Source organism: Cydia splendana, chromosome 1 (genome assembly GCF_910591565.1).
Source record: "Cydia splendana chromosome 1, ilCydSple1.2, whole genome shotgun sequence".
Lineage (NCBI taxonomy): Eukaryota > Metazoa > Arthropoda > Insecta > Lepidoptera > Tortricidae > Cydia > Cydia splendana.
The window spans coordinates 1,935,577-1,957,837 of record NC_085960.1 but is presented as its reverse complement, the minus strand read 5'-3'; the positions used below and the strand labels follow the sequence as shown (position 1 = coordinate 1,957,837).

The 22,261-nt window shown below is 34.7% G+C and overlaps 1 protein-coding gene and 1 non-coding gene across 3 annotated transcripts; one reads left to right on the top strand and one right to left on the bottom strand.

Moving 5' to 3' along the window:
* Window positions 1-200: 200 nt before the first annotated feature.
* LOC134792260 (small VCP/p97-interacting protein) lies at window positions 201-9,394 on the top strand. Of its 2 annotated transcripts, none has more exons than XM_063763612.1 (3): window positions 201-363; window positions 7,550-7,714; window positions 8,152-9,394. In XM_063763612.1, exons 1-3 carry the CDS (start codon window positions 331-333, stop codon window positions 8,164-8,166), a joined length of 213 nt encoding a protein of 70 aa, XP_063619682.1. In that variant the 5' UTR covers window positions 201-330; the 3' UTR covers window positions 8,167-9,394. The 2 variants fall into 2 exon arrangements, with proteins under 2 accessions (XP_063619682.1, XP_063619630.1); XM_063763560.1 differs by lacking the exon at window positions 201-363 and adding an exon at window positions 6,982-7,138.
* Window positions 5,396-5,499, bottom strand: LOC134798660 (U6 spliceosomal RNA). Its single transcript, XR_010145244.1, has one exon. It is a non-coding gene; the product is annotated as a U6 spliceosomal RNA (small nuclear RNA).
* Window positions 9,395-22,261: the final 12,867 nt, after the last annotated feature.

Below are 22,261 nucleotides of genomic sequence, written 5' to 3'. Positions count from 1 at the left end.
GTTACGACATATCCGAATTCGTTAGGGGGCGGTTGATCTTTTTTGATTTATTTTGACTTGGTATTTCTCATCATTTTATATCTGAAAATCGTATCAACACGTCTCATCGGAGAACTGGGAATTGAATTGGTGTTATTCGCAATTCGCAACCCAGCGACCTACTTTCAATATTTTGTTTGTTGGTCATATTTTGCTTTTATTGATCTATTAGTTGGCTTATCAAACCGTATGTTCGCAATTCACTTTACGTGCGATTTTTTTTATTTCAAACGCAAGATAGGCTTAGTCGCGACAACTTCGAAGCATAAATTAACTTAGCATATCAGTGAAATGGCCAATGTTCAGTCTATTTGGAAAAAGATGGTTAGTTTAGTTTTTATGAAGTTTTGAGAATTTGATCCCCGATTATAAATATTGACATAATTATCATTTTATTCATATGAACTGATGAGGATAACAATCAATCTCGTCGATTCGTGTGTCTTCGATTCTGTTTTTAAAAAGCTCTAGAAAACAAATTCTTATTAACTTCTTGTGTTTTGTTACTGTAAGGTTAATTGCAAATAATATATGCTTAATCCCAATGTATTTAATTATTAAATTGAATTGAATTATCATTTATTCACAAGAACATAATATGGTATATAGGATGTTACAATAAAGATAATGAACCTTAATTAATACATTCGGCCGTTAGGCATGTGAAAATTAGAGTTAGTTTAACCTAGTTAACTACTTATTCTAGTGCATGCATATTATTACTGATTTAAATAAGTAAGAAAATATAGTTGGTCAAGCAGATCTTGTCAGTAGAAAAAGGCGGCAAATTTGATAAACGTAGGCGCGAAGGGATATCGTCTCATAGAAAATTTGAATTTCGCGCCTTTTTTTACTGACAAGATTTGCTTGACCATCTATAATTATAATGTTATATGACAGCGTTTTACACAAAAATAAAACGCTAATTAAATAACTTACCATATTCGGAACCTAATAATAATATTGAGAATGGCAACACTGCGTAGTCGGTCGTATTGTCCTTTTCTAGCATATACGTCCTTCTCTCTCCCACACCCCCACCATTCAGGCAGGTTGCTTTGACAGTTAAACAAGGGAAATTTTCAAGTCATTGTCTCAAAATTATTCATATTTACACCAGGCAGGATTAAAACTTTAGGTTCCGAATATGGTAAGTTATTTAATTAGCGTTTTATTTTTGTGTAAAACGCTGTCATTAAACAACTGTACCGATATTCGGAACCTAATAATAATATTGAGACGTGTTTGTTATCGCCTGGTGGTGGGAAGACGCCAAGCCAATGTGATTATACATGTAGTTATTATGTATATGTAATATTATTATATTACGAGTGTTTAATTAATTATGTAGTACACCCTTTATTTTAACACTTGTGAGGAGAGAGGTAGTTAGTAAAGCATACATTTTGATATAAAATTATATTATAATACTAACTTTACATTTTATATATGTACTTAATGTAGGTCCTTATACATTTTCAAAGAGGATAAGTGTGTCACCACAAGGGTGCTATACTTAATTATATGTATGTGAAACTAGGTAAAAGAAGATGAGATTTTAAGTCAGTCTACTCTTCAAGGAGCATACAGCATCTGTGATAAGGAGTGATGTAATTAAAATATGAAGAGATAAGAATTATTTATGAAGTACTCGAGTAGTTTTTATTTATAACTCCCAATTATTAACAAATTTGATAATAATTATCTAGTAAAGTAAGCAGTTGCAGGAATATAACAAGGACAAGACCTTTCTTATTTCCAAAATCTCTCGGGATTAAGTAGACGAATATTGTACATATTCGTTATATCACTATCACTACCCACAAAGTTAGTATTGGGTACCTACTTACTAAAATGTCATAGGGAATTACTGAATTCCTTTCATGACTGTGAGCCAATGTGAGCTACATACTTGGTTATAGCTATAAAATGCATTTAATCCTTTGTACGCTTTACTAACGCGAACGCGAGCTAATGTACCTAAACAAACCTTACTTAAAATTGTGAAGGTTACTTTGAGAGCTTAAGCCATAACATAACACTCATGTTGGCACGACTAGTAATGATAATGACGCTTTTTGATGCTCTTGGCGTTCAAATGGTTAATATAGAAATGCCACAGAACCTTATCAATGATATTTGTATAGGTGCAGGCTCATTCTGATTATATTCATGTTTAGCTATCATCAAGTGACCTAAATTGTACTCATTAATTTCTATATATGCAGTAAGTTTACCTTATCTGGTGCCTACTAGTAGACATAAGCTTGATTGGTTCTGAACGCTTAAGTGGCTTAATTTATGTAAAGCATTTATAGACATTGCATAGTTCTGAATATTCAGTTTCCTCTTTCCAGTGTGTAAATTATTAAGAATAAGGTACTTAATTCGAAACCTTAGCTCATCGCATGTGTTTTAACCAAAATGCAGATTTGTGTGTTTATTTAGTGATTTTACATTATTTGCAAAAACTGTGCGGAACCATGGGGTCCCCGACCTTTTGCCGGGCACCCGTGGGCCCAAAGCCAACAGTGCAGAGGCCCTTTAAGAGGGACCTATTTCATCCAATGCTAGAGTCAACACTTTGTCGAATTTATTTGATATTTATGTATACTTATCCTCCTTATGAACTAAGGATAACTGTAACTTTTTGATATCAAATATACGCAGAATTGTCAATTATTTTATATTCTGAAATTATAATATTACTGGATTTGGGCCAGTGTGCTTTTGTATACTATATCTCTGGCCTACGATATAGGCTAGTCTATTAACATCCCGCCTCCTGGAAGGCAGTATACAGACTTCTTAGATATATATTCACGGTAGCGCTAAGTGTGTGGACCTAGTTTTCCGACACTTGACTGCATGAGATTATTGTGAACATTTTTTCAGGTCTCGAGCAAGAAGGGTACCTAGATAGGTTGAGGTCCTTAAATTGTGGATTTGGTAGGAGCAAGACACAGACGGGGTGTAAATTAATTAATCCACCATGTTTCAAGAGATTTTTGTTCATTGATGCCTTCAGGTTACACTGTACAGACAGACTAACACTTTGGCAGAGTTTTGCTAACATATAATAAATGACTGCATTTGTTTGGGTGTACATGTTCCACATCAAAGACATATTTATATATTTCAATCTATTTTTGAAAAGTTCGCGTTTCAAAATAGCTTCGCCTTTTCGCAAGGCGTGCTCCTGTTTCCCTATTTTATTGTGCAAAGCGAACAGTATCACAATGTTATAATTATGTATAAATTGAGAACTAGAGGGTTATGCCCTAGACGTGACCGCCCAGAAGTTGTGCTAGAACCGTTCGTGCAAACCATTCAGTCACTGTTTTTAAAAACCTTTTTGTAGTGGGTACATTCCACGGTCTTAAATTTGTTAAACTTGCAGTATCAAACTATGACAAGTCATGATAAGTGAATTATGTGTGATATGTGATAACAGTATCTAGTCCGTGCATAGAAGCACTTGCCCTTGAGGTTAGGGCATGGGTAGTTTAAAATAAACTTAATCCGTGCAGACCGTGCATAGGAGCACTTACGATACAGGTGGTTTAAAACTTCCTAGGTCACAATACAGACACAAGGTGTAAAATACATAATTGATAAACGCCCGTCAGGCCAGTTTTGTATATTTTATTTCAAACATGCTTGTGCAGCACCGCCAGCACATGATAATTTTCCTATACCATGGCAGTCAGGGATATAATAGTTAAATAGGTAGGTAACCTTGGTCATGTCGTGTACAAAGGTAGGTACTCGTAAACATGTTAACTGAAAGTCTAGTGCTCTCGAGGCAAATATAATTTATGCAACTGTGAGCTGCTCTTACATTGAGATCATATGTATTTATTTCTAGTCTGCCTTAGCAGGCCTAGACTTCAAAGGTTTTTTAGATATTCATAGGGCCGTTAATCGGACCCTTTGTACACCTTGAGCAGGCTGTTTGTTTCACACCATGAGTAATATAATTTGAATTATATTGTAAACATAGCTTATTTCAGAATGGAACCGTAAGCACTGTCGTGAGCTTACATAGTCTGATTAAATTAGAGTCCACAGATTGTCTGGACCTTGGTGGATTGACCACTCCTTATTCTAATTATCAATTTTCTGCCTGGGCTTATAATCGAAATTAGGTGACTAAATCTCTTAGTATTCTCTATGCCGCCCAAGTTATGAGGCTAAGCGTCTCCAGACCACAATTTTATATTAGGGTGCAAAGATTTTTTCATTTTTAAAATAAAAATGAGTCGAGATAGGCCTGGAATCTTAGGTTATTTTATACCTTATAATTTTAGAAATGTAATGTAAATGGAAAGCAGTTTTCACTTTTACCACAGTTAATTAGCCCAATTTTGGGCTTAGCCAATAGGGTGTTTGGGACCCTTTTAGAATAGATTGGTAAACAAAAATGAAAACTAATAACAAAGCCTTGCCTATTTCGACTGATTTTGTTAGAACCCTTTTTACTTTCTCTAAAAGGAGATATTTACAAATTCATTTTTTGTAATATTTTTCTGATTGTGGCTTACTTGCTCGCATGTGTTATGACCATATCATTTATATTTCTGTGAATATGTCTGACATGCCTTGCGCAGGCTTACATAGGTTATAATATTATCATCAATAACTTGACGTCAGTTTGTGAATGAATCAAAGATTCTTTGGCACACCTTACGCAGGTGGAGACATGGCAGCCTTGCGCAGGCTTAGATAGGTACATAATATATTGGTTTCATCACAAATAACTTGACGTTAGTTTGTGAACGAATAAAAGATTTTCTTAGGCACACCTTACGCAGGTGGAACCATAACAGACGTAGGTTTAAGAATATCATTCAAATCGAATACCCTGAGTTTATGGGTAATATTCCCTTAGTTGCGGGTTCCTTGCTCGACAAGGTGAAAGGCTTTATGCAGGCTTTTACAGGCACTTTTAGAAAGTGTCATTCACGGTGACGCGCAGATTTGCCAAAACTAAACTTTAACTCTTCAGTTAACTAATATAATTTGACAAGATGAACCATGCGTCTTCGTCAATGAATCAATCTAAAGATTCCCGTATCGTTAATGCCAAGTGTACTATTTATGTAGGTAGGTAGGTAGGCTTAAGAATTGACCCTCTTGTATGTAGTTACGTATCGAATTAATAATCAAGTTATTCAAATCCAATATAACACAAGCACATATAGCAACTACATGCAAGAGTTATTTTCCTTAACCTTTTAAGCTGTAAGTACCTGCTAAGTTATTTATTTAAGTAGGTACCTACATTTTAACCTACCTACATTTTAACAATTTTTTCAAAATTAAATATCTAGTTGGAGAGATATAAGTTGGTAGATCAAGAGTGAAATACTTCACGATTTCGCATGCCATTCTTGCGCAGAGCCATGCTAATCTCTCTCTATGTCTAGTCAGATTTAAGTTTATGTACTGCCGAAGTACTCACTTTCCACAAAAATAAATGCAATGTTTGCGATGTAGGTTTGTTCGTTACCTTGTGTCCCTCAGAGCGGAAATAGAAGCCCCGCGAAGGCGGGGCTTCGTCGACTCCTAAGCGGGTACACTTATTTATCAGCAATTTAATTCACAAAAAAATAATTTTGCAATATTATATTAACCCGGAACGGGATAAAAAGACAAATTGCTGATAGATACTTGGGCAGATAAAACCTACACGTCTATAAACTTCTACCTCAATACATAGGTTCTACTTATCACGTATTAACTATCCGATCCTTTCGTATTCGAAAACACAAATCACTTGAAAACTGAAGGGTATGCCTCCACACATCACCATTTAAGTATTATAATTTCAACCGTTATTATACACACACAAAGATTTAAACTAACAAGACTCGGAAGAGACTTAATGTAGGTATAAAATTAAATTCTAATGGTGACACGTGCACGCTTTACCAGCTCGATGTGTTTTCTAACATATGTGTTTTAGTATTTTCATTGGCATAGCCACGGTGCGCGCAGGCAGCCTTTGAAAACACTTGCACATCACTATTCCGGATCGTTTTTATTTGCTAGATAGTTTATCGGACAACTAAATTTAAATATTTATTTCGAACGGCAAAAACCGTTAGAAACTGTTTTTCAATATAGTCAGCTAAACTGGGGTACAAATTCAAAAACTCACCAGCAGTTTAGCTTCACGACCTTCCAGATGGAAAAACAGCAAGCCAATGACTTGAAAATTTCCCTTGTTTAACTGTCAAAGCAACCTGCCTGAATGGTGGGGGTGTGGGAGAGAGAAGGACGTATATGCTAGAAAAGGACAATACGACCGACTACGCAGTGTTGCCATTCTCAATATTATTATTAGGTTCCGAATATCGGTACAGTTGTTTAATAGGTAGTCAAAAATTTTGTCACAGGAAGAGAGTTAATACAAAAATAGATTTCCATCTTATATGTCGTTATATTACATTATTAATTTATTATTTTAAATAGGATTACATTAAAAATTATCATTGAAATTTTTTATATTTTATATGTTTAAGAATATAGGATGCACGTCCTTATTATTATTACCGAAGCTTAATTATAAAGTATGATCTTAATTTGATAAAAGATACAGCATATTTGTTTTTTAAATGAAACAAACACAACATGCGTCAACTTTTGTTTCTTACGTTAGGTTCAATTTGTTTCAATTATATTTTATTTCATTAGATTCCCAGAATAAAGGACGAATATGAGACGAATGCTTGAATTTATATTAAGTAGTACAATGGTATCCTACCAGAGCGCTAGTAGTATGAACGAACTTTTGAAAGGGACATTTTTTTGTATGGAGTTATCGGTCTTCTCCTAGTGAGTATTATATTCTTTGATTTATATTGAGTAGTTTTTTTTTCAATTTCTGAACGCAATCCATCAATGTCTTGCATCTAGTTTCTAAACGAATCAGTAACGTCAAGTTAATATTTGTTGACGAATTCTGATCTGATAAGGAGAATTTGGATTATCTTGTTGCAATTTTTTAAATAAATGCAGAATATTTACCCTGAAAATGGGAATATTTACATCCTGCTGTAAACCTCAAGCGGCAGACGTCTTGACTCCAGATGCAGTAAGTTATCTGCGGTTACTTCATACTTTCTAGACAATGCGATCGATTGCAAATCATTGATGGGCTCAATAACTTGGGCCTGGCTAAACATTCCAAAGAAGTTCCAAATACCTATTATTATCTCATTATAATAGTTTATCGGGTAATAGAAGTTTTTACATAATAAGCATTAGGTTACAGACATTTATTTGTTGGAACAATATCGAGTTTTTAAGAATGTCACCACAAATTCGGGCCTCTAATGAGTCATTAAGATTCATCATAATTGGATTATTATTATATACAACAGTCTTCGCACTTTATTCCTTGACACAGTAAAGATAGTCTCAAATTAATTTGATAATGGTTTATTGTCTAATTTCTACACAATATTATCTATCAGTTGTACTTAATCTTAATGTACTGTACTAGGATACCAGACGCCGGCAGCTGGTGGAAGCCGCCGAGAAGCGACGACAGGAGGAGGCCTCCCGTGGAGTCAAGGACCCTGAGAAGGTGAAGCGCATGCAGCAGCGGTCCGAGGAGATGGAGAGGCGAGAGGCTGAACTGGCTAAGGAGGGAGGATCCAACCTCAAGGTTTGTTAATTCCTATGTTACCTATTTTAAGAAGTTTTAAAAACAATTTGAATTAATAATATTACTGAATGTGTATATTTATTAACTAACACTTCTGTATACTTAAATTAAAAATCGAATATTACCCATAGTCTCTTGTTATGACCCTGGCAGAGTTCCATAGTTACTATAACTATGGAACATTGTCATAACATAGGAAAAAAGTATATAGTACTTATATGTATGTATATAATATGCCAATAACGAAATTTAGAAAAAAAAAAGACTTAATGGTGCCACAATGTTAATATTCAGACAAAGGCAAATTTTAACTTCCCCATTTTTCACAATTACAAGTATGACACATAGTAAATAAAAAATCAACTGTCTCTTTATTCATAACAAATAAATGTCACTATGTCCCTGGAATTTTCATTTATTCCAACATTTTCCTACAGTGGACGACGGGGTGAAATCCGGAGCCAGGCGGAAGTAGTCAGAGCAGTCAGCCCGATCCGCCCGCACCCATTTCCAAAGAAGAGAAATACCGATACAAGAACTAAGGTCCCGCTGTATGTTACATTATATCTCTCTGTGGACTAAAGATAAGTGTGATGTTGCTAATTTATTTTTGTTATTAGTGTTACAGTTGGTCTACTGATTTATTAAATGAATGTATTATATCAAAGTTTGTATTTGGCGCTTATATTAATAGGCTGCACAAACAATGTTTTTAAAATATCATTTTAAAGGTTTAATTTTGACTTTTTACACAAAAATGCTATTGTATTTTAATGATGGTGTTTAATTCATTGAATATTGTATTATTTAGAATTGTATAGTTGATTTATAATTAATGTGAAAAGTAATTGTATATACAATGAATGATTTTTAATTGACCAAAATATGTTTAAATTCAACATATATCCAGTATTTTTTGTCTTACTAAAATAAAATATTAAATATTTTCATAAGAAATTTTACAGCAGAGCCTATAATATCAAACAATAATATTCGACTGATTTTGCCCATGCATAGCTTGTTTCCCTTACAAACCATAGTCAGCACAAACCTATCCTATTGGCATTTGCCGCATATTCATGCTTGTACAAACAGCAACACTCCTAACTGTACATCGGTGGACCTTATTACAAAAGGCGTAAGGTCCACCGATGTACAGTTAACAGTGCGGGCGATGGTATGTACTTTATTGCGTAAAAATAAGGGACTTACACAATTGGATCCATTTTCAAAGGCACATTATGTTGGCACACGGCTACTGATTTACTGTCGGCAAGTTTCCATAATTGCGAAATGTCCACTTGGAAAAATTTCGAAAACTTCTTATAGTTTTGCAAAATATCGAAATTTTGCATTCCCAAAATGACAGTTGCCTTTGTCTCCTGTAAAATTTTCCTGTAACTTTACCAACTTTTCGGAAAGTTTCCGTAACTACCGATACCTACACATGACATACACGGTTGTTATATTTAGCGTGCTAAAAATGAGAAATTTGCGTAGTGTTAGCTATTCAAGCCTGTTTGTAAACTGTGTTTTGCATGTAATTGCTTAGTGTGTTGTTATTTGTAAAGTAAGATTGTATTTAAATGTGCTATTAAATTATCTTTGTATATCTTTGTACACGAATGTATTTTTGTAACCAACATACAACCATTATAATAAATGTTATATCACGAGTATCATATTCTAGTCTTATTAGATTTGTAAGGTAGTACCATTTACCAATCAGAAATTTTCTTTTGGATTTACTTATTTATTTATTTAGACTTAATAGCGCAAACTAACAAAAAAATTTCAAATGTCGGACATAATGCCTAAAAGCATTCTCTACCTGTTAATCATTGGGTCAAACAGAGTATATTGGTGCAGGAAGATTCATTCACCAAGGAAGTTTCATGTAATTTAAACGTCGCTTTAAAATGAGAGCGTATATTCGATTGTATGGGAGCGGCTTTATGGCAGCGGGTTCAAATGACTTAAGTTAATCGTACTATCAAGGTTGAAACCCACTTCATTGAAGGTCCAATTCAAATAATAGCCAGTAAAATGCACATAAGTATTTAATCGAGTTGGCATATGACAATAACGGGTTTTGGCTGGATAGGAAAGTTATGGTCTTGGACAGAGATTTGGCAAGTGCTCAGGACATTATCATTCATTCAGTTCGGTGCCAGCTTTGGGACCTGACTTGGCTTTTATATTGGTACCTAAAATTACTGTGGAGTCTGTGGTTACTTAATCCTATATTTTTTATAAAGTTACAACCAGTTAGATCAAAAGGCGCACAATCGCCTGCGTTCGCGGTGTTCCACTTTTGAACCTTAATATACTAGAATAGAGTCTAAAAGTGGTTCACCGCTAACGCAGATGATTGTGCCTATTCTCTCCGTGCGTGACTGTGGCGCCGCCCAAGTGGGTGTGGGACATATAAATATGTATGAAGATGTCGTCCCACGAAAGTTCATATATCCACCGAGACGGGCGTTGGCATGGCTTATTCTTCCCCCACAACCAACTTTGCACATAGTCAATAGGAGGTGTAAGCATGTACTGTGGGTAAAGTTGTGACTTTCTCGAACGAGAAAGTTCAGTGTTTTGTATGGGAAATATTTTCGAACGAGAATATTTTCCATAGGAAACTGAGAACGGCACCGAGTGGCTGTCCCAGTAATTTTCTCGGCCGAGTAATCGAGCACGCGGCGAGGTGTTTAGACTGCCAGCGTTTGGTCGAGAGCACTCACTACTGACTCACCAAAGTACTCGGGTATGATCCATAGGTATCTATATGATATAGATTTTAAAAACTATCTGATAAAAATGAATGAATCATGTATTATGTAGACTTGTCTAACGGAAATAACAAAGATCTGAGATAATTGAACTGATTGAACTAATATCAGTATCCGCATAAGTATCCGTATCATGAGTCACTGACAGTGTCAAAACTGACATACACTAACGTCTACGTAATTTACTTTCTATACATCTCGCTCGCACTAATATGCGAGTACGAGAGAGATGCATAGAAAGCAAGTAGCGCTTATGTCAGCGCCAAACTGGTAGCCACAATGATTAACTATTCTCACTGAACAGCAGAAGTTCACGTGGTATTAAGGCTGCGTTTCGCTGCTCAGAAACATTCACGACGTTCCACATCCTCGGTACGCATCCTCGCACCGCTCGTCAGCTACCACGCACAGCTCTGGAAACGCAGCCTAAAACTCTACTATAACTTATTCTTAATTAAGTGTCTCATATAAATGCGGGAAAAGCTATGGATATTCTGGAGGTCAATTCTAATTTAACAACTTGTTTTGGGTTTTACTGGTTTTGATACGACCTCGACGATCGTCTTGATGATTGGCACGACTTTCACCAGTGGCATGGTATAATAATATACTCCGCCTGGTACTCTCTTCCGACCACGTGACTGACACAAGCCTACGTCATCATGCGACAGCGCTATATAATAATATGGGATAGCGCTATATAAAGTGGCAATGTTATTGTGACGTAGACTTGTGTCACTCTGGGAAGAGAAGACCATATTGTATTAGACTATGACCAGTGGGGAGTCACTCCTGCCTTCGGGCAAATTCTGCTCCGTTCGGCTCAGCATTGCTTCGAGCAATTATTAGGGTTGGTTGACACAACTTGACGTCCCTTTGCGTGCACGACCACAGATAAGATAATTACTTGAATTTCGACAACCCTAAATAGTCGAAAGGGATAGTACCATAAGTTAGAAAAGGATATGATGATTCGACCCTGAATCGCTGTCAAACTTCGGTTTTGTAGGAAGTGTCGTTTCAAGCTCGTCGTGTGATCTTCAAGCTCGTATCAAATTAAGATCCAAAACCGTAACAAATTGTCAACTCTGAATCGGGCTCCTGAGGTCATGTCATGTCATTACCAGTAATGGTTTTACCTACCTAATGAGTGAATTGCAAATAATTTGTACATAGTTAAGCACCTGTAATTAGTCTAAAGTTAATTGATTCCATTGTGTTACGACAGTTTATTAATTTATATTTAACTTAGATGCATGAAAGTGTGTTAGCGTATGCTATATAACTACTTATATGTGTACAAATTAAGTGCAATAAATACAATACAATACAATTTACATAGTTAATTTTCGTAACACAAATGAATCAATTAAGTTAAGACTAATCACAGCTTCTTAAGTGCGCTTAATTACGTAGGTAGGTACAATTTTTTGCAATTCACTCTAATTGTGTTTTAAGTTATGTTATGATGCAGAGTTTTTGTGAGAATCAAGTATTTTGGCGTTTTTGCACTGTACATATGTACCTACTTGTAGGTACCTACTTATATTACCTAATTGTAATGTATGTAGAAGTGCATGCGGTGCATGCTCACTTGGTATAACAGCACAACTTTAATAGTACATTATTGTCGAGGCTCGGAAGTAGCTACTTGCAGGCTGAGGATTCGTTTTAAACGGACGACCTTGGGAGTCCGTTTAATTGAATCCGAAGCCAGCAAGTAGCCTTCCAGCCGAGTCATATATAGTGCTTTTCTCAAAAATGGTGCAAGAAATATAAATATCATAGAAATATTTTACAAAAGCAACTTTCTTACGTATATATTTTCACAGAAAAAAGTAGAAACAATTGAAAAAATTAGCTTTGCCGCCTTTTTATTTTTTTAATAAAAAAATAGAAGTGTATTTTTCTGCCGAAAATACGCCAACCTATTTGAGACAGCTAAATAGTCGCGGTACTAATCATCTGTTTGGCTGTTTAATGGGCCTGTGCCTTCATTTGATATGGCCATTTCAACTTTTAAAAAGTTTGGAACTCGACAAATAATGGAATTTGTATGCAACATTGCAGTCCCAAAATCGAGACTGCAATGTTTTTAACTTTTTAATTTTTGACTGACCATAAACTACGCGCTTCGCAACCTATTTTTTAAACGGCAAAGTCGACTTTGCCGTCCATTTTTGAGAAAAATTACTATTTCCTGTATGGATATTGATTTTTATTGTTACCTACGTCAAAAAAAGTTACCGTAACGTTAGACGTAAAGTAACAAAAAAGAAACAAAATGTTCATAAATTATGTTTCTATACTAAGACACACCCAACTTGTCAGTAGAATAAGGCGCGAAATTCAAATTATCTTTGGGAAGCCAACTCTTCGCGACAATTTTTTTTATTTTGTCTCGTTTTTCTACTGACGAGATCGCTGTGCCAGAAAGTCAGTGGGCCCCTTAATACCAAAGAATTATACGAGTACCTAAGTGTTATGCTAAAATAAAAACAAACTTATAATTTGGCCAAATGTTAAATAAATTAAGAAAACATGCATCGCGTTCAAACGGCTCTTTTAATTATCTGTAACTATTGATAAGTTATTAATTTATTTATTACCTATATTATGTTAGTGAACTACTTATGTAATTATGATATTTAGGGGTATTTGCAACCCTATTTATTTATTGTCACATAGTATTAATAAGTACTTACGTATATAATATGCTTACAACTACAGTTCTTATAGACCAATAGTGGGACCGGATTTTTGCACTAAAAGTTTTGATAATTCTAAAGATGAAAAAGTGATACTTATCTGACATGGGACATATTTTTAAGCATATTTGTAAAATATGACGAAAAGTTAGAACGAGCGTTAGATATAAATTAGGTATTTATATATTTTTAGTGATGATTTTTTAATATTGAATTAAAGTGCAATGTTTAAGTTCCATCGTTTATAATATGTATGACACTTTATAATGTAAAATTATTAGAATTTTTTTTAACGTGCTTCTTAGTCAAACTACAAATTAGCTTATTATTTTGTCGATATTGAATTAAAGTTTAATAAATCCACAACAACATATCTAAATTCTTAAGTTAATAGGCAAGCTAAAAATTTAGAAGAATAAGATATATGCTTTAGAATTAATATGCGTTTTTTGTCCTATAATATCTAATATTGAATTAGAGTCTGTAAAAATAAGTCTATTACTATAAAATAATATACGCAGCCATATTATGGAAAATAAGAAATTTCGGTGTGTAGCTTGCATTGTAATAGTAAAATATATTTAAAAAGGCGCGAAATTCATACATACGCCGCGCTGGTCCGTCAGTGTCGCCGGCGCGGCGCCCGAGACCCTATCATAGCCTACCTATACCTCGCCCCTCGCCTCGCCCCACCTGCCGCTCACAGCACTGTCTGTCTTTTCTTATCATTCATTTGTTTGTTTACTGTGGACATATATAAATTAGATGCGGACATTACGTGAAATTAAAGGGGTCCCTTTGTTTCCCATAAAGTTTTAAGTCATAATGTATTGTTTGTCATATAAGAACCTTCGGGCTCTCGAATTAAGGTTTATTTTTGAATGGCCTTAGTAGCAGTGTGATAGCGTTGACTCGGCTCGGAGAGTTGGCGAATTGGCGATTCATTCGCCGAGTTAGCGGATCGAATACCAAGTTATCAGTTAGTTTAGTGGCCGAGTTGATTAGGAAGAACATTTGAATTTCGAAATTGTAATAAAAATGTACATGATATTCACAACTATTTTTTACCATAGTTTGTCAAAGGACTGTCTCATTTCAAACATAGAGAGAATCATCATACTATCTTTGACTTACACTAGTACTAGCACCCAAAAGAAAAGGATGAATATAGTTTTTTGTTTTTATTTACTTACAAATTGGTTTGACCGACTATACCTATTTCTGGTTCCTATTGTCATGTCCTGTCCTATTCAACGTCAATATCATATTATGTATATTATAAACCAACTGCTCAATATTACACGTATACATATTGAATATACAATAAGGTAAGTGACCTCACCTTATCGTATATTCCGTGTCGGCCGTATATGCCTATATACGGCCCACCTTAAATTAAAATGTTTTTTTTTAATAAACAGGATATTAAGTATGAAAAACTCACTCAAATAGGTATCTTATTTATTGAAGTTTCTTCATTATACCAAAATAGTTATAAAAATATTACGATACTCTTGGAAAATATACCTTTTATAAAAGTCCTATTGTGGGCCTTATTGAACACTAGCAGGGTATTACTTAATCCCGCAAAAAATAATAATTTTGACAGTAGACAATAACAGATTTTATTGTTTTTAACTTAAGAGTTATACATATACAAATAACAATATTTGATACTTCACAACAAGAGGATATTTATAATAAGTTAAAAATAATTCTTTTGGGCCTTATTAACTAAAGATATAAAAATTGTCTAGTTTACGCGAAAATAGTAGGTAACTAAAGTCACTAAACATAAAGCTTTATTATTATTATGTTTTAACATCTGGGGGCACGGCAGTGCCCCCGCCAAGACGAGCAAAGCGCAAGGGCACTATCTACCTTTTCTCGAAGCGCTTCGTCGTTTTTTGGAACCCTCATAACTTGGGGTTGGATTATACTAGATAAACAAAGTTCTCGGACTTATTAAGCATATCAATTGCATAGCTCTTATACTTTAGATTTTATTCATATCTAAAAACTTCGATTTCGTCACTGACTCACTCACTTGATGATTATCAATACCTTTAGGGTACTTCCTGAAGTCCTCTAAGAAGCTGAAATTTCATATGTAAGATAGTTTTAGTACACAAACAACAAATAAATTCAAAAACTTGAATTTTTTAATCCCTAAGGGGATGATGAGGGGGTTTAATCTTGTATGGGGAATCAATAATCGCTGAACCGATTTAGTTGAAATTTGGTATGTAGATAGGTATTGTTATGGGGAAGGATATAGAATAGATTTCAACCTCAAAGTTTACCCTTACGGGCTGAAAGCAGATTTCAACCTCAAAGTTTACCCTTACGGGGTGATGGGTTTATATGGGGAATCAGTAAGAAGTACATTGTGTAACAGATGCCCCCAGATACTTATTTCAGGATTTTTAATAGTAAATCACCCCCAACCCTTTAAATTAGGGGATGGAAGATTGTCATAAGCAACTTACAAAAAGAAGTGAAATCCCACCAAAAACATTTTGATGTAAAATGTTGCCCAGACGAAACCATAAGGCTCGCACTGTCAAAAAGTTATCAGATCTCTTGCCAAGCTTCTAACTCTACCCTAACTTCACTAGCTCTACACCTTAGTCAAAGTATGTAGCTCGGCCGTTTCGTTTCTACAAGAACTATTGTATGTATAATAAAAAAACCGCCCAAGTGCAAGTCGGACTCGCGTTCCAAGGGTTCCGTACATTACACAATTTTTAACAATATGTTTTTTTAGTGAAAAGTGAGTAAAATGTCTTTTAAAAACCCGTAGGGATCGGATCAAAAACTAAGTACTTAAGTCCGACTCACGCCACAGATTATACAATAGTTCTTACGAACAGATACTTATCTCTCAAACAAAACGCAAGTACCTACCGTTTTGATACCTACACAAAAATACAATGGAGTGACCTTCAACGCGCCGCTCCCCGCACCGCGCGCACCGGCACAACGCTAGGGTTGCTGACGCTTAGAAATGATAAATAAATACCCACTTAAACAGAGGAGTGAAATAAAAGGAAAGCTAAATCTTAAATTATACCTAATATTCCGATTATGCTTTAGTGTTTGCGAAATAGTCATTTTAAAAGGTCATATGTCCCTGCAGTAACCGCAGTGTTTACGCCGTTTTATAAACCGCGCAATAATCCCAGCAAGAATTAGTTTTAAAACTTCGTGTAATTTAAAACCAGATAGAGATTAACGTTACATAGTAAAGAAAAATAATAGAAACCCCATGAATAAAGGTAATTAATTATAAGTTAACCAGAGCAAAAATGAGTAGGCACTTTCCGGTGTAAACTTACTGTCGTTAAAATAAACATTTACCAAAATAAATTAAAAATTTACTACCTATTTCAAATAGATAGATATCTAAATCTATACATTTGTCACACATATTAAACATTACATGTTTAATTAAAGAAATTCAATAGTAGGTAGGTACCTACAACCCGCGCGATTCGAACTTTAAGATATCGCGCCGTTAGACTTCACTAGATATGAAATAGTAAAGATATGTGACGTTCCACGGCAAAAGGTACCTTATGGCGGCTGGCGCTTACGCTTATTATTATCGCCACTCCAATATTCAGTCGGGGCAATGGTACCTTTTGCCGTGGAACGTCACATATCTTTACTATTTCTTATCTAGTGCATCTCTAATTCATTTCCCGAATCCCGCCGTCCGTGTAACTATCGTAAAAATTGACAGTGCGGCGCGCGGTGACGTGCGTACGTGAGCGCGTGTGGCAACCAACTGGCTTGCTTTTCTACCGTGAACGGGAGCAGATTCGTAGGTATTAATCCGAGCTCGCGCAGAGAGTTCCATAGGCCTGCTCACGCTTAGCTCCACATTTCTAATAGGTTTTCCTGTCATCTATAGGTAAAGAGCTAATATGTGTATTTTTTTCATAATAAAAAGACCCAGTAGTTTCGGAGATAAGGGTAATGTTAATTTTTTGCCTGTTTTCTTAAATAACTTCTAAACTATTTATTTTAAAATTATGAAAAAAATATATTTGAGATTCTAATTCTAAAATGAGCCCCTTCATTTGATATATAACAAAGATATAGTTTTTTTTCTTCTATTTATCATTCATCTCAAAAGTGACCCCTTTATTTAAATTTATATTACATATTTACTTTACATGTATGTCTTTGGGTTATAGACAAGTTTCAACTTATTAGTCCAGTAGTTTCGGAGCAAATAGGCTGTGACAGACGGACAGCCAGACACACGAGTGATCCTATAAGGGTTCAGTTTTATTCCTTTTGAGGTACGGAACCCTAAAAATAATGATTATAATAAGTTTTTCACCTTATGCCCATGTGGCGGTAGCAAAACAGCCAAGCCACATATTTTGACTAAGGTGTAGAGTTAGTGAAGGGGCTTGTAGAGTTTGAAGCTTGGCTCGACAAGAGATCTGATAACTTTTTAACAGTGCGAGTCTTAAGCTTATGGTTTCGTCTTAGCAACATTTTACATGAAAATGTTTTTGGTGGGATAATTTTTTACAGTATAAATATTTATTCGTAACAGTTAGTATTATCTTTTAACATGATTTTTACTGTACATCTGGGCCCTATTTCACCAACGTGACAGGTGCGACATTTGTCGACATCACTGTTACTGACGTCACAGGCCTTTATAGGCTACGGTAACCGCTTACCATCAGACGAGCGGTGTGGTTGTTTGCCACCAACCAGTGTTGGGCGTAATTAATTACTCGTGTAATTTAATTACATGTAATTAATTACTCGTGTAATTTAATTACATGTAATTAATTACTCGTGTAATTTAATTACATGTAATTAAAATGTTTGTAATTTAATTACATACAATTTAATTACATGTAATTAATTTTTCTGTGTAATTTGCAATTGTGATTACATTAATTAGTAATTAAATTACTCAATTACTTTTCATTTACCTTTTTAATAATATGCAAATATGAACAAATTTACTTGTAGTAATTATAAAGAAAAACTTTTATGAATTCCATTATACGCTGGATAACGTTATAACACATTTTTTATCCCTGGAATCATACCTTTACAGGGTACTATGTGACAAACCACGTTGAATATGGCGGTCGGCGCTTACGTCGCGTAGCACCGCATTAGTTTGCACGATGCACATCCCTGGTGCGCCGGGTGTGGGCCAGCCCCAACCCTATCCTGTGTGTGATAGCGGACAGACTTGACTGCCCGTATATGAGACACTGCTGCGAAATGCATGTTTCCAGCAGTGTATATATATTGTAATAGTTAATTAGGTACTAACATTAGGAACGTAAGTCTACTAACAAATCTGTATGAGTCCATAGTTGCTCGAAATAAATATTTTTCATTTCATTTTCATTTCATTAGTATTAGGGCGCCGGTAATAATGACGTAAGCGCCGACCTAAGGTGCCTTTCGGGTTGGACTGTAGCAAAGGGGGGGCTGGGACTTGGACAATTGTCACAAGAAATACGACAGTTGCCACGAAATTCCGACACAGAACTCATTTACTGTCATGAATTACCGAAAGTTCTTTGAAATCTTGTGTCAATTGTCATCATTATCATCATAAACATCACAAGAAAGATACCTGTTTTTTGCCGATATAATAAAGTTTTTTTTTAATAATACAATGATAGTGACAAACAGGAATAAGGCCCGTCCGATGGTAAGCTATAACCGTAGCCCATGGATGCCTGTGACGTCAGCAACAATGTCACGTTGGTGAAATAGGGCCCTGGTGCTACATTACGACACCGGTGCTATAATAAGCACATTAAAACACTCCCTTTGGCCGTGTTTTAAAATTCGTCATTCGTTGCAAAATTTCAATTTTTCGCACTTCTATCGTAAATAACTACCTATGTATTAATAAAAAAAGTTACCTATATAAGTAAGTAGTTACTGCCTTTAAAAAGTATAAGTGTCTAAATGTTATTAGACTTTTTGATTCTTTAAAACGTCTTTAGGTCAATAAAGCAAGTGAAACATTATTAGAGTTAGACCAAGAAAAGTCTGCAGCAATTTGGACAGCCCACGCAGTGAAGGTGTTATTTATAAGTCATAATTTCATAGAAGTTTCTTCAAATCGGCCTTATTAATGAGAGATTAAAAATATTCAAAATTATCTAAAAATATTTTAATCTATTATTTCATCTCATACGTTCAATAAGGCCCGGGACTGGACCTTTTTACCTGCACTGACAGTGGATCTTCTTAGCAACAAGTACAAATTCAGAATAATAGGGAGCAACTGCTATTTTTGAATGCTGGGCCTTGTTACCCGCCGGGCCTCATATGCCTGCACCTCACCTACCTTATTTATTTGTTTTACAAGGGGAAAATTTGTTGATTAATCATGCTAATATTGATACCCAAACAAGCGAAACATTCTAAAATTGAACCACAAGCGTAGCGAGTGGTTCGTAAAGTTGAACCTCGAGCGTAGTGAAGGTTTCAAGGGACGAGGGTTAAATAAAATTTTCACTACATCAGCTCGTAAAGGCCCTCTTGATTGTTCGAAACGGATAAGAAGAGTGGCATTTAATTTGATGCAAATTTTGAGTTGTTTCCGTAGGTATACTCGTAAAGCTCGGTTGGTTGGTAAAATTGACTTTAAAATGATAAATATTGAATAACGTTAGTTTGAAATTGATTTAAATGATAAGGTAAATATATAAGGTAAAAAATATATGTCGCTAGTCATTTATAACCTAAAAGCGCCAAATTACGCAAAATTATATTGAAATGACACCTGTCTATTGAATTTGAAGAATACTTTAACAAGGGTGGTTATCTGTATGACAATGCACCTAAAATAATTTTCAAATGTATCTATTATTTCTATACTTAACACGATAACGAATTCTACGTAAACTAAACCGCGGGCAATCCCTAGTACATATAGAAATAAATAAGTGTAGGTAAGTTTCCATTAGTGTACCTACTATTAACAATATAACTATTTACCATTGATAATAATTTTATAAACGTTTTGCGTATTTTTTACGGGCACCGCGCTAATCGTTAGCCCGCCACCGTCGATCGCTGCCTCCTGCCACGGCGCACAGCGCGGCGCGCGAAAACGCCGCGTGTTTGAAATGTAACTCATTAAAAGCGCGGAATGCATACTTACGTATCAGTATTTAGTGTCGCCGTGATTTTATATTTCTAATATTTTGTGTGGGAACTAAGATCTTTATTATGACCGTGTAATATTAACTCTACAAACTTTAATTCAATATTGGCTATACTGCTTAACCAGAAATCAATATCTAGACAAGCACATTGTCTACATTTCTAATTTTTTACAAGTATACTAAGTTGATAGATAATATCGTAATTTTACAATATCAGCTACTTTAATTCTTTATTGACAAAGTAATTCGTGTTTTTACGTTCACCAGAAAGCAGCTGTTCCAGATTTCTAAAAACCGAATATTGTGAATAAATTAAAGTGTTATTGAACATGTTACAGTTTTTTGTAACTTTAATTTTATATTTACATAGTTATTTAGCAAAATTGAAATATTTAAATATGGCCGAACGCTCCACCTATAATTTTCTAATATTTTACATAAATGTTATTTAACATGCATGCAATAACATATCAAAAAAGAAAAAACTTTAATGTTATCAAAACCCATTTTTGTTCCACCGCTGGTCTATTATGAAAGTTCAGGTTATTGAATATTGATAATATTAATGATGCAGAAGGCAGTAATTTTGGACACGGCGCTTGGGCCCTGCCCCGCTGCCGGCGGTAACCTAGGTTAGGTTTTTTATAATGTGTTTATATGTATTTTTTGTTGTTTTGTAAGTGTTTTTATATTTTACTTTTATATTCATATTATAAATCACCTAACCTAAGAATTCAAATGAATAAAGGAATTTAATATTAATGATAACGTACCAATGAAAATTTCACAATTTGTGAGACGAAATACTAAGGTAGGTATATGAGCTATTTTCTTGTCCATATCTTATATTGTATTTACTATTTACTAAATGTTACACTGATGGAGTAAGAAATCGAGACGATATATTGCACTAAATGTGAATAAATATTTTGTGGAAATTTACATTTTGTTTCATTTTCTCCGTTGTGCAGTCACAAAGTTTCTGAAATTGCGAAACTGGGAACCTTGGAAAACATTCAAATACTTCTCATATTTATGTATAGGAATTGAAATTTTCCAATAAATGAAAGGTTCCTTTGTTTCCTATGATTTTTCTTATATTTCCAAGATTTAGGACACTTTTTGTCGCCACATTAGTTTAAAATAAATATTTAAATAAATATTATAGGACATGATTTGTTAGACAATTTTCACAAAAGCATATTTTCCGAGTAGCGAATTTTCACATCGCATTTTATCACAATCGCAAATTTCATTAATCGTCTTTTTTAATGCAGCGATTTTTCATGTAGCGTTTTTCAGTTCTCGTATATTTTACCAGTTGATCATTATATCACAAGCAAATATTTCCAGTACCTTTTTTTTCGAAACTTTAATTGCCATACTGAATTTTTTAGTATTAGTAAAGAGTCTAACGTACGAAACTTTCTTTTCAAAAAATATTTCCTTTCCAACTTAACTAGACGGAGCCCCGCTACGCGGGGCTCCTATTTCTGGGCGGTTTGCCCTTCGGGCATCTGAAGCTACCTAACGAACCTAACCTACCTATTGATTTAGTTTAGTGTGACGTTCGTGAAAATAGTACACTTTGGGGGAAAAGCCTAGGTAGATAGATACTGGAAATATTTGCTTGTGATATAATGATCAACTGGTAAAATATACGAGCATTGAAAAACGCTACATGAAAAATCGCTGCATTAAAAAAGACGATTAATGAAATTTGCGATCGTGATAAAATGCGAGGTGAAAATTCGCTACTCGGAAAATATGCTTTTGTGAAAATTGTCTAACAAATCCTGGAAATATTTGCTTGTGATATAATGATCAACTGGTAAAATATATGAGCATTGAAAAACGCTACATGAAAAATCGCTG

Excerpts from the sequence above, each read along its gene's own strand:
- LOC134792260 (XM_063763560.1), top strand. The coding sequence starts at position 7,079 with ATGGGAATATTTACATCCTGCTGTAAACCTCAAGCGGCAGACGTCTTG. Across the intron at positions 7,139-7,549 it reads ACGTCTTGACTCCAGATGCA|GATACCAGACGCCGGCAGCT; the intron begins GTAAGTTATCTG and ends GTACTGTACTAG.